The following is a 12,837-nucleotide window of genomic DNA, read 5'->3' on the forward strand; positions in this document are numbered from 1 at the left end:
TTCAACCTCACCCTCACTCTCAGTCCCTTACCCGAACGGCCCTCCAGTCCGTCGCTGCTTCATACTGAACCCGAACCTCCGGCGAGGCTCCACGGCCACACCGCGACAACCCCCAGCAACACCTGCTGCCAATCCGCATCCACCGATCTCGCCAACACATCCCTGGCTTCCGTTTCTCCACAGCTGCCATCACTCCGGCGACTCTTCACGGCAGCATCTCAAGCTCTCCGTTGTCATCACTGGTTTGCTGCCCATCAACTCCGGCAGCCGGTTCTTCCAACTCTGGCAGCAATCCCATGGTGAGTCTCTTAGGCCTCTACCCGGACACACACGCACACTATTTACACACAGCAAACACACACTTACACCCACTGAAACACACACAGCACATACACTCGCACACACGCACACCCCCCAGCACCTGCACTGTATTTACTGTATATTTCATGTAGATTTATTTATTTATTTATCTATTTTTTTATTTTTTTTGTTTAAAGTTCACTTCTTTATTATTGAATGCTTAATATTATGTAAACTTATATGTATCTTAGTATTGGTTTATTATTTTCATTTATATATTGATCATACTACTATTATTATTGGTATATTATTATTAATATTATTATTATATTGTTCGTATACTATTATTGGTTATATTATAATTAATTTATTAGTATTATGATTATATAAATTGTGTTAATATTATTATTATGTTACTTGTACGTTATTTTTGGTAGTATTAGTACATTGTTTATGTATTATTATTATAAGCACAAGTATATTATTTGTACGTTATTAGTAATATTGTTGCCGTTATTAGCATGTTATTATTATTATTATATTATTATATTATTATTGTTCCTATTATTAAATGTGCAGTGCTCACGTGATATGTTTAATATGCAGGGTTTGGTTGATTGCGTTTGGATATGTAAGGTTTATATGATGGGGTTAATATTTAGGATTTTAGTTGCGTTTATGTAAATAGGTCATATTCATTATTGTGTGTATATAGGATTTTCGGTTATCATTGCACTCATTTTATGTTTAATATTTGTATAGCTAGGGGTGTATATTAATTTGGCGACCATGCTGCATTTGTATATACTATTTTTTAGCAATAATTTTGTTTCCATAATTTTATTATTTCTTTAGGGATTAATTGTTTCCATATGTGTATATATTGAATATTAACTTTAGGGTTTTGATTATTTCCAGGTTGTTGTTATTGTACATATAGGATGTTAATATCTTATTATATGGTAGTGTATTATTGTCATTATTAGTATTATTGTTATTATTATTACGTATGATATAGTATCATTATTATTATTATTCTAAGTTTAGTATTATTATGATATGAGTTACATTATTATTATTATTATTATGAGGCGTGTATTATTACTATCTATTAGGTTGGTTTATTATTAGGGTAAGTTATTAGGCGTTATAAGCAATTTATTATTATATAGTATATATAGCATATATGTATCCCTATTATTATTACATATATTATGGTAATTTAATTTCTTAGTTTATTATCTTATTAAAACCTCCCATACTAGTATTTTCTTATAAAAATTTTATATATAATTTCAAAATTTTGGGAGTGTATTTTCTTAATTATTATCCCTATGATTTTATTGCGGGAGTATGAGCCTTCGGGCATCACGTACCCTAAGCTCTGAGGGAATATATATATATATGCATATATTATCTTTATTTATTTATTTATTTATTTTTCACGTGTAATTATAAATTCATAAAAAAGGAGTAATCAAAAGACTTATTAGATTAACTTAGGGATAATTTCAAATTAATTAGGTATCGTTCGTAAGAACGGGCGCGTAGGTGGTGCTGCGTTTACCTTCCCCTCGGCGTAACCCGCCCCTCCCCGACCCCACTAGGTAATGTCGCCAGTATTCTTCCACCATCGAACGGGGTTCCCCCTTGCGTTTCCAGAATCCCCCTGGTACCTTTACCCGCTTTTCTAAGGTATACTCATGAGGTTCTACACCCACATAAAGGTTATCAGTGGCGGAAAATTACTAGTGCCGTATCTTTGACTTGAAAATTATGTTTTTAATTGATTTCTAATATCGCCCGCCCGGGACACACGCGCTCCCGGACCCGTTGCGACATGATGATAAAGCGTGAAAGATGAGGATTTAATTTAAAGCCTATTGTGACTGAACCTCTCTACCTGACCCCAAGATTTTGAACACTTTGACACCACCTTCTTAGTAGTGAAAGATATTTTCTTATTTAAAACTTACTTTTGATGTCATACCCTTAAACTGTTTGCATACTAACCATTGATGTAATATTGACTTGTAGACCAAGAAGGACAGAGCGGTCCATAAGGAAATGGCAGATTAGTCTAAGACCGCACTAATACTAAAGGGCCGTTCTCGAGTCGCCTCCATGCCTTGGACGAGGTATGTACATACTCATTGCTCAGGGACGTAAAGAAATCTCGTGGGAGACCTGTAAAGATTGTACTGTGCTGTTTGTCATGAGAAAGATACTATTGACGAAAGATCCATATTAACTTGAGCAAAAGATAAGGGAAATGCAATTCTAATGTTCTTCCCCCCCTAATGATAGCCAAATTGATGATGCGACGTGCGTCAGATTTTTCTCTTGTTCGGAAGATATTCAGACATCTTTTCTAGGATGTGAGATTTTGTGATTCTAATTTTTGCTTTTTTGTACTAGTCACACTTGCCCTCTTTTCCACCAATAGGAAATTATTTTCCAATTTGAAGAACCCTTACGATGGATGTGTTCTCACTTGGATCTTGCTTCCTAGGTAGAACTGATAATACTTTCAATTTAAAAACAAAGTGGGAATATTAAGACACTATAGTTGAAATTCATGATGGAACTATTAGACACGTTGACTAATGTTAGCTATGTTCCCAAGCATCCTAAAGGAAATTCGTACTTCATGGGGTCTGTTGAGAATATTAATAGGTCGTTCCACAATCATTTGGAACGCACTTTGGAACCTTAAAGATTTACAATCAGTTACGTGCGGCCGACGTGTTGGTGATGAAAGTTGAATATAAGGAAAAAAATAACATTGTAATTGTATTTCCACAGATAGTTATCAGTTTAGTCTGGTCTTCGCCCGTTTCTGTTTGTTTCTGAGAAATAAATGCCCATGGTATGATGTAATCTAGGTTATGCCATAGCAAATTGGCACCATTACAACAAGACAAATGATATTTCCAACACAATTAGTATACCCAGCAAACCATACCCGTTGCATGACGGTGCAACGAGGTGTGCCCCAAACTTTCAATTTTAGTGGCCCCACTTGCATTCTGCGGACCAACATATTAGAGTGTGAAATTTTGAAACCTACAACTCCCTCCATCCAGCAATTGAAAGGTGGTTTTAGACTACCCGTCCATAAGATGTATCGGGCCCCAACAAGACGGTTCATTGTGGTGCGTATTGCATTATTTTGGTCACCTTTTGTTGATTTTGATTTTTCTAGGAGAGTCTGGTGTATCTTAATCTAATGAAGCATAAACTGAAGTGCGACCTGAGTGATATTTTCCAGTTAAGTGAAAAAAATAGTTGAAACTCAACTGGCAGGAAAGAAAGCACTTTAAACGGCCACAGATCATCGATAATTCGGTGGTGACATACACGCGTGACCCATTTAACGAAGGTGATGTACAGGATGAAGGTATGCTGGACATCAATGTGTTGAGATATACACCCACAGAAATGGGGTATGGCCCGAGCGCCCAACCAGAATAGCCTTTGCTGGACGAACAGTTCGATGTAGTCGTCTAATGTATGGGTTAGGAAATGTAGATTTTTCTTTTTTTTTCTGCCAGGCTGAGACTGTTAGATATGCTGTGTCATCTCATTCAACCGTGTTACCATCAGTTTGCCCCCCTATGGGGATAAACAAGCCCTCATGACAGTATGGTTGGAAAAGCTGCTAGTGCTTCTTATGATTGTTTCCATGATTTGATACTATTGACTTATTTTCTATATTAACCAGAATCTACGCTGGATCATAAGCCCGAAAAGCAATTTTGCTGCGGGATAGTGAACAGGAGTAAAACGGTACCATCTTTCGGTGTCCAAGAGAAGAAAGAACTCCGAATCATGATGTAAGTAGGGCGGTTATGGGACTTTGATGCTTTTTGATGTAACTTGCGATTTAGAGAATGAAACAATATGCAAGGAGTTGCAATCGAAGAAAAAGACCGTGGTATCTCACACAATAAGGTACGAGGTAAAGATCATTGTGGCGAGAAAACCTTATGAGCGAAATTGAAATGAGGACTACACAACGGTAACTCTCTAGTTCAGATGGGGAATAGTGTACAGAAGAGGAAGATTTAAAACTCTTTAGAGAATATTACCGCGACCTCCGATAGCGCAACGAAGACATACATTTAGTTTTTATGACAAACCACAGACTGCGAAGAAATTACCAAACTCTGCCTTGGTCCCTTATCCTGGATATGGTGGTCTATGCACTTCAATTGTGGATGATAAGTTCTTACACTTCACAAGATACAGCAATGCGCGCCAAACTGAATTAGATAAGTGGAAAGTAGAGATGGCATGATATGATGCAGTTCTTCATCCCCAGACCTCAGACTGGGAATGCTCGTCGAGCTGCCCCCAAGTGGTAGAGAATACGCAATGGGTCTGCAAATGCCGGTATATGTAAAGAAAGAAGGATCTAGCATGCAAATAAGTTCGTCTTCAAAAAACTACTCGTTAGCGAACGGGCCATACGCCAACAGAACGAAGATCATTGTTATAATTAGGTATGTTGATTAGTTGTTAATATTATTCCATTTAATTTGTTGGCTTTGGTTAGCACATTTTTGAGTCTTGAGCTTCAGTTCAGCTTCGCGTATAAAAACTGCCCATTTTTACATTTATTCTATTTGGAAGAGGAAATTTATTATGACTCAGCTAGATGGATTTTAGGTTGCTGAAAAAGAAAATTGCGTATGTAAACTTGGGAAATCATTGTATGGTTTAAAACAGTCTCCAAGATAGTCGCACAAACAATTTCATCAGTTTATGATGGGTCACAAGTACATCAGAAAAAAAACATGATCATTCTGTTTATTTTCGCAGACTACAAAATAGTTTTCAAGATAGTTGTACAAACGATTTCAATAACATTAGTTGTAATATTGGTGTTTGGTACAAGTGGGGTGCCCGGCACAAGAAACGTCACATAAATAATCCATAGTAGGTACCGCCATTTTAGTTCTAAACATAGAAAGGAAAGTTAACTAGCATCCCTAATGGGATAAATTGAAGAGTTTGGATGAACACCAAAGTCCCAGGCTAATCTCGCTTCTCTCACTACAAATTGTTTACTGGTTGTATTTGCATTCTTCCGACTGGTACGGTTGCTCTGAGGGTTATCTTTTTTGTCCAGTTACCGAACCCGTCCAGTAGTATAGATAAACTAAGACTTTTGCCCATCTTTATATCGTTTTTCCTGAACGAGATTAGACTCGATTGTTTCTTTTGGTTCACCATGAATGATAAGGGTAGGCTGACAACCCTTGGGAGGGCAAGCATCTATGTCTTTGAATCCTTTATATTGAGCAAAGAAGGGTTCGTTTCTCCAATTCATTTTGGCTCCTTTAGGTAGTACCCAATCTCCCTGCCATATGGTTGCTTTTAGCATCATTGGTGTTGAGGGGTATTTCTTGAATCCAACATTTGTATTGTTTCTAAACACTCTGATTGGAGTATCATCCACAAAAAACCTAATCAAAGAAAAATCACGGGAAATCAAAATTGATAAAAGAAGAAAAGGAAATTAGATATGTTAAAAGGTATCGTGTATATTCATACACTATTTGTTTTTGATTCCAGAGGATTGAATAATTATGGAAATCTGCTGTGGGATCAAACGGAAGAATCTTCTTTTGTTCTCTACCTCCTAAATCATTAGCAAACACATTGGTTTGTAGAACAAAAGTAGGACCAGCCAGGAACTCAAAGTCAAGCTCGTCTCGTGCCTCCGTGTATTGTTTTTCCGAAGCTAGCTACCATTGCACACGATACAATAATGATTAATATAATTTTAACTAAAAGGAGACACTATGGGCACACAAAAATAAAATATTATTTGCAAGAGAGAGAGAGAGAGAGAGAGAGAGAGAGAGAGAGAGAGAGAGAGAGAGAGAGAGAGGGGGGGTAAATTTGTCATTTTATGTAAAAAAAATAAAGTGTCAACTGTGATTATTGGAATGCCAATAGTGCCTCTCTAACTAAAAAAATCCAATTAATAAAAAAAATTAAAAATGTACTAGACAAAATAATTAGAGAATGAAATTTTACATAGAGAGTTATGATAATTCCAGTAGGTGCTTTGCTCATCTTTATCTTCATGGTAAAGAATCCAAAAATATAAGTGCTCCTTGATGCGAACCCAGATCCTTAAATACAAAAATAAGCTTAATCAATGATCCCCCTTTTCCTTTAAAACTGAGATATTCAATGAACCTTAAGTAGCCATAAGCAATCAAATGAACTATCATTGCAGAAACAAAACACAATCTCCACAATACATTGTGTGTATTAGTAAAAATGTACCTCGAATTATTTTTTGTACAATTACTATTATTGTATGTTTGATGACAATTATCGCATGTTTGATGGCAATTATAATACTATATAAAGGGGATTATACCTTGGTGTCATCTTTTTAAAATATGAAATTTACCACTATATAAATGTTTTTCACCTTTCAAAAAGGTTAATAATTGAGTATATAAATGTAAAAAAACACCTAACTCCTTTAAAAAAAAAACCAAGATATATAATTTGAATTTCAAATTTATATATAATTAAATTACGTCTATGGCTAGCTATAACTAATCTAAAATGTCTTTATAATTTACCATAACTACTGTTTAAAACAAATTTAAATATCTTTCAACTCCTAGCTAATTGTTTTCTATTTAATTACTTTTTCATAATAAATATGAGATTTTATAAAAAGCACGTGTATAGTGCATGCTCGTGTGTAATGGTCTTGGGCACTCCGGCGAGGGGTGTTATTTGCTTTGGCCCACTGACCTCATGGATTTGTCCTATAAAAGGTGTCTCACATGCTTGGAGCTCAAGTCATCTAATTGTAAACCCAAGATCTTCTTAGTATACATCCGATGTGGGACCGTAATACTGTGGCCAGTACATGTAAAGGAAATTCTCTACTTTAGTATCCATCTTTAAAATGTCTCTATATGATTATTGGCTTATTAGCAAGATCAAGTACAACATAAGAGAATGTTATGTATTTAATAAATGTATAGACAACAAATAAATTAGTTATCTTTAATAGTTAGCCGAGTTTGAAATTTTATTTTTGGGGTCACAAGTCCAAATCCTGTCAAGAGTTTACAAAAAGGAAAAAAAAAAGAAAAGAAAAAAGGATATGCAATGGAAAATGGATTATTTCCATTAATTTGCGCAACCTAAGCCTGGTAGGCCTTGGTAAGATTGTTCTTTTATGAGTTATATGTTTGAGTCAAAAGAAACAAAGGTAAGATTGCAGACCCTCCAGACGCTTATGGATGGGGACACCCTTTTATATATCCAACCTAGAAACCTACACACACACACGCACACGCACACACACACACACACATACACACGCTTATGGATGGGGACACCCTTTTATATATCCAACCAGGAAACCTACACAAGCACACACACACACAAAGATGCTTATGGATGGAGAAACCCTTTTATATATCCAACCTAGAAACCTACACACACACACACACACACACACACGCACATAGAGTAACCAACCCGTAGGTTTTGGTAAGGTTGTTCTTTTGTGGGTTTTTTTTTTGGATAATTTGGGGACTCTAGCCACCATCGTGTCACTTTGGACGGTGCGGCACCAAACCCCCGGGGGGGTGAAAGTTGTCTGCCCATTGATGCATTCCTGGTAATTCACCAAGATAAACTCTTAAGGAAGAATCGAATCCGTGACCTTAGAGTCACCAAAGTCATAAATCCCCCTTTTCACTTGAGTCAACCTGGTTGAGCTTCTTTTGTGGGTTATGGGTTTGAATCTAAGGAAACAGAGGCAAAGTGGACTGTATGTAACTTTGCCTTAGTCTAAGGGAACAGAGGCAAAGTTGCGTATACTCCCCATACACACACACATACAAACACACACACAAAGCAACCAAGCTGCATGAGTTTTGATAAGACTGTTCTTTCGTAGGTTATGAGTTCAAGTCTAAGGAAAGAGAGGTAAGGTTGCGTACACTCCACACACACAAAGAGAGAGGGGGAGAGAGGAAACCTGAAGCCTGGGTGATTGAAAGTTGAACTTGGGTTCGAGAAACGCTGACATGGTTACCACCGAATGTGACATAATAGTTTTTGTAAAACATAGCATTAGGCATAGGAGCAGCAACGGCACAATTAATATCAGTAGAGGCACAAGCTGCAGCTGCATGGCCTGCTGCAAAGACAAGGAGAAGGGCAAGAAGACCCAATAAAGAATTAGAAGAACCCATTAATTAATTACTTAATCCTCCACGCCCCACTTGCACCTAAACTACTTAATATATATAGCAACAATGTTAAGATTGAAAATCAAAAGTAGTACTTCTGCTATATATATATATATAGACACACACACACATCCATGTCAATTATAATTTATAAATTACAACACACTTGCTAACCGTGTGTTTATCGCTATATATACCTTTATATGTATATAATGAAGCAGACACAAATTATCAAAGGAGCTACTAACTTAGTGGTTTCCATAGGTATAACAAAATTACATGTTTACACAGGTTCTCATAAAAAATTCTAAGCCTCCGTTTAGAACTCAGAAAATTTTAAAGAAAAGAAAGGAAAATATCAACAAATCCATAAAATTTTGATTTTATACATTATAATATTTAGTTTTTCTTAATTTTTAGTCATGTTAAAATAAATTTATATTTTTTATAGTATTTACTAGAGAAAAAAAATATAAGGGAAAATAAATTTCCTTTTATTTTCCTTTCATTTCCTTTTTCCACGTAAAATCCTTGGTGCTAAAAACTCTAAGCAAAAAAGAGCATTGCATATATGTCTATGTCTATATATACGATTTTTTCCTTCCTTACTTCAATTTAGAACCATTAGTTTTTTAAAACTGTGGGTTGTGAATATATAATTTTAAAAAAAGTAAAAATAAAAACAAACTAAAAAAAGGTAAGAAAAGAATAGCTTAATTCCATGTTCACGTTGAAGTTCACTTGAAGGTATGTTGGAATTATTTTTTCAATTATTATTAAAAAAGTCTTTATATTAGGTCTTATACTACACAAAGGGAGCCAGAAAAATTATATCCCCATTTCATATCCCTTTCCATCCATTAAATATTCAAACTTGATAGCTCCAATTTATAGGAATTATATAATTTTCGAAAATTATATATATATATATATATATATATTTCAAAAAATTATAAAAATTCTAGTTTATTTTTTAATTTCCAGCAGTCTATATTGAAAAATAGAAAATAAAGAATTTGTTTAGTTATATAAAACAAGTGTTCATTTTTATTTCTAAATGTCAAAATGATAAAAAAGATACATATTTTTAATTTTTTTTTTTTAAATATTAATAAAACAATTTTTATGATTATGGATTTTAGAGTTTGAATTCGCATTTTCGTTAATTTAGAAGAAATTCACACATTTTTATTTTGAAAAAATTACAAAAAGATGCATCGTTACTTTTCTATTATATATATATAAGTTTTCACAATTAAATGGAACCTTCAAACTTTTAACAAATTAGTTGTCACCCAAGTAAGAGGCTCTTTCCCAATTAAACGTGCAAAATTTCATGTTCTAAAATAATTTTAAACTAGCACAAAATAGATAAATAAATTTTATTTCCAAACATCATGATATTAATATCTGTTCATTTTTTAGCATATATATATATGTTAATACAACAACAATTTGAATTTGCTTAGCCTGATCATCATTTACTAGACAGGGAAACACTATCTCTGTTTGTAAATTATTATATTCTTATATAATAGTAATTCACTCTCATCCTATTCAATTTCCCAAATCAGATGTAATATTTTGGCTTTATATAATTTTATACATATTTTTCAACAAAAATATGAAAGACATCATAATTAAGCATCTTTAAAAATGATCAATTTGTGCTTTAAAATAGTTCAAATTAATTAATCGTAGGTTTTGACCCTCCCTTCCTAAGAAACCTTTATTTTCAAAAGTCAAATTTTATTTTGATATGAGAACATACTTTTTTAAAGTTTTAAACAATTAATTTTTAAAAGTTTTTGTAAATCAAAATTTCTAATGAAAACTCTACTGCAAAATAAATGACCTATAAGTAGCTCATTCCATCTTTTTTCATATAGAAAAATTGTTATAAAAGAACAAATTCCAATGACTTGTTCTAATTTTCAAAAGTTCAAGCCATATTATCCGGCAAGTTGCTCCCTCTAGCCCCTCTCTCTCTCTCTCATAATTCCATACACGTAATATTTTCATTCGTGTTGACGATGATCAATAATAGTGTCGACACCCCAATTTTAACCAGACCATTTTGAGAGAACCCGATACTCCAGGAAGTCGAATGAGTCCTTTTAATTGAGTCCTAAGTCTTCAAAAATGAGCCCGGTATTTTTAATTTGAGTCTCGGTGTTTTAATTGAGTCCTAATATTTTTAAATTGAGTCCAGTGTTTTAATTGAGTTCTAGTCTTTTTAAATTGAGTCCCAGTGTATTAATTGAGTCCTGGTATTTTTTAATCGAGTCGCATAATTTTAATTGAAATCTGTCATGTTAAATAGAGTTCCCATAATTTTTAAATTGAGTCTTTTATTTTTCAAAATTTTAATTGAGTCCCAGAACTATTTATGGAGGTTGAGCATTTTTAGGTCTTATTTTGATGATTTAAAAAATTAATAATATAATGAAAATAAAAAAAGAAAAAAGAGGTTGTTGCATGAGCCATGCAAGCCCATGTGTGGAGGAGAGGCGGCCATTTATGTAATGCCCGAAAATATTGGCTATATATATCCATTTTACTTAACAAACTCTGATACCACAAACTATAAACAAAGTCAACCCAGACCCAAAGTGGGGTACCAGGGATATACCTGTTCATAAATACATATCAACTGTGTAGTAGAAAACATGATATACCTGAACCTTATACACAATACCAGAGTCCTACTAACTTTATAATTATACATATACATTGTAGTGACTCAAAGAATAATAACATTTTAATAATAAGAGGGAGAGAAAATAAATACAGAAACAAAAGGAGGTCGTAGACTTCGTCGACGACATTACACTTTGGAGATAATATTAAATAATCATAATTGCGGGAAATTGCCAAACTTCGTCGACGAACACAGGGTTTCGTCGACGAGAAAATGCCGAGAGGGATTCTGGAGCAGCTTGAATTTCATCGACGAATACAGGGCTTCGTCGACGAATTTAATGAAGGACTCGTCGACGAACCTAGCAGTATAAATAGTGGAAAGACGGGATATTTCTCATTTTCACCGCACCTCTCTCTCTCTCCTCTCTCTCTTACGACTCTCTCTCCCTTCTCTCTTCATTTTCAGCCCCACCGGTAGCCGGATCGACGATCCGAAGCTACCACGACGCTCCTAGCGGAGTTCTCCACAAATCTGCTGGAGCGGATCATCGGGAAAACAAAGTTGGATTTCATCCCAAATTCAGGATAAGATATTTTATTCAATTTTTAGCCCCCTGACAGTTATAGGAAATGATATGGGCTAGGAAATATTGATGTTTTGTTTTAGGGGATTGTGTTTCAGGATGTTGAGATAGGAACCTTATGGGTATAGAGCCAGAATTTTACATGGGTTTTTCAAAGTTGAGGTAAGGGAAATATGCTATGCTAGGAGTTTTTGTAATGATATTAGAGATTTTATAGATGCATAACTACACCATTTTACTATACAGAACTTTCAGAATATAAGTTTGAAACAGTATTTGTTTTAGAATATGAGTTTAAATGCTTGTGTGGCCTGAGTAGATTTTTATGAGATGACAAAATTTATACAACTATTATAATATATCATACTATACTAAATTGAGGGACGGCGATACGTAACGCCTCAATTTCAATGAGAGATTATACAAATTATACAGATAAGGATATACATATACAGAGAAATTTACATGCATATACAGTTTTTATACAAGTAATTTCATGAACATATATTTATATATATATATATATATATATATACATATATACATATACATGTATACAGTATTATTCAAATTGGTATTTATACCACAACTTTATACAGAATTTAGTATGTCATGTTTCCTATTACCGTAATATACAGACAGAGATTACAAAGGTAGCATCAAGATGCTACAGATGCAGTATGCAGTATACAGTTTTACAGTATATATATATATATAGTACATAAAGATAGCATTACGGTAATTTTGGAAACATGATGAAGAAAGTAAAAGAGTATATATGTATATAGTATCAGATCCCTGAGGAAAGATACACAGATAGATACAGATTACAGAGCACAGTACCGTTGCTAGATACAGATAGAGTGCAATCACATATCTCAGATAGTATGTGGGTACCGTCAGCCGTGCTCGGAGAGTATGCAGCTCCCCAGTACATTGAGTTGAGGGGGCCGGTTTGACGAGGTAGTAGCCAGTCCCGAGCTTAGGAGAGGATGCAGTTTGGCCGGGCTGAGGTAGTGTAGAGTATGATGACTTATCTGGAGGGCCGACCAGATAGAGTCCCG

At 34.5% G+C, this 12,837-nt stretch overlaps 1 protein-coding gene across 1 annotated transcript; it reads right to left on the reverse strand.

The window, feature by feature from the left end:
* Positions 1 to 205: 205 nt before the first annotated feature.
* On the reverse strand, positions 206 to 8,549 carry LOC131153967 (putative xyloglucan endotransglucosylase/hydrolase protein 1). Its single transcript, XM_058106412.1, has 4 exons — positions 8,382 to 8,549; positions 5,860 to 6,053; positions 5,657 to 5,771; positions 206 to 316 (listed from the first exon to the last, which is right to left on the reverse strand). Exons 1-4 carry the CDS (start codon positions 8,547 to 8,549, stop codon positions 206 to 208), a joined length of 588 nt encoding a protein of 195 aa, XP_057962395.1.
* Between the last annotated feature and the right edge of the window lie 4,288 nt (positions 8,550 to 12,837).

Source organism: Malania oleifera, chromosome 4 (genome assembly GCF_029873635.1).
Source record: "Malania oleifera isolate guangnan ecotype guangnan chromosome 4, ASM2987363v1, whole genome shotgun sequence".
In the NCBI taxonomy this organism is placed as follows: domain Eukaryota; kingdom Viridiplantae; phylum Streptophyta; class Magnoliopsida; order Santalales; family Ximeniaceae; genus Malania; species Malania oleifera.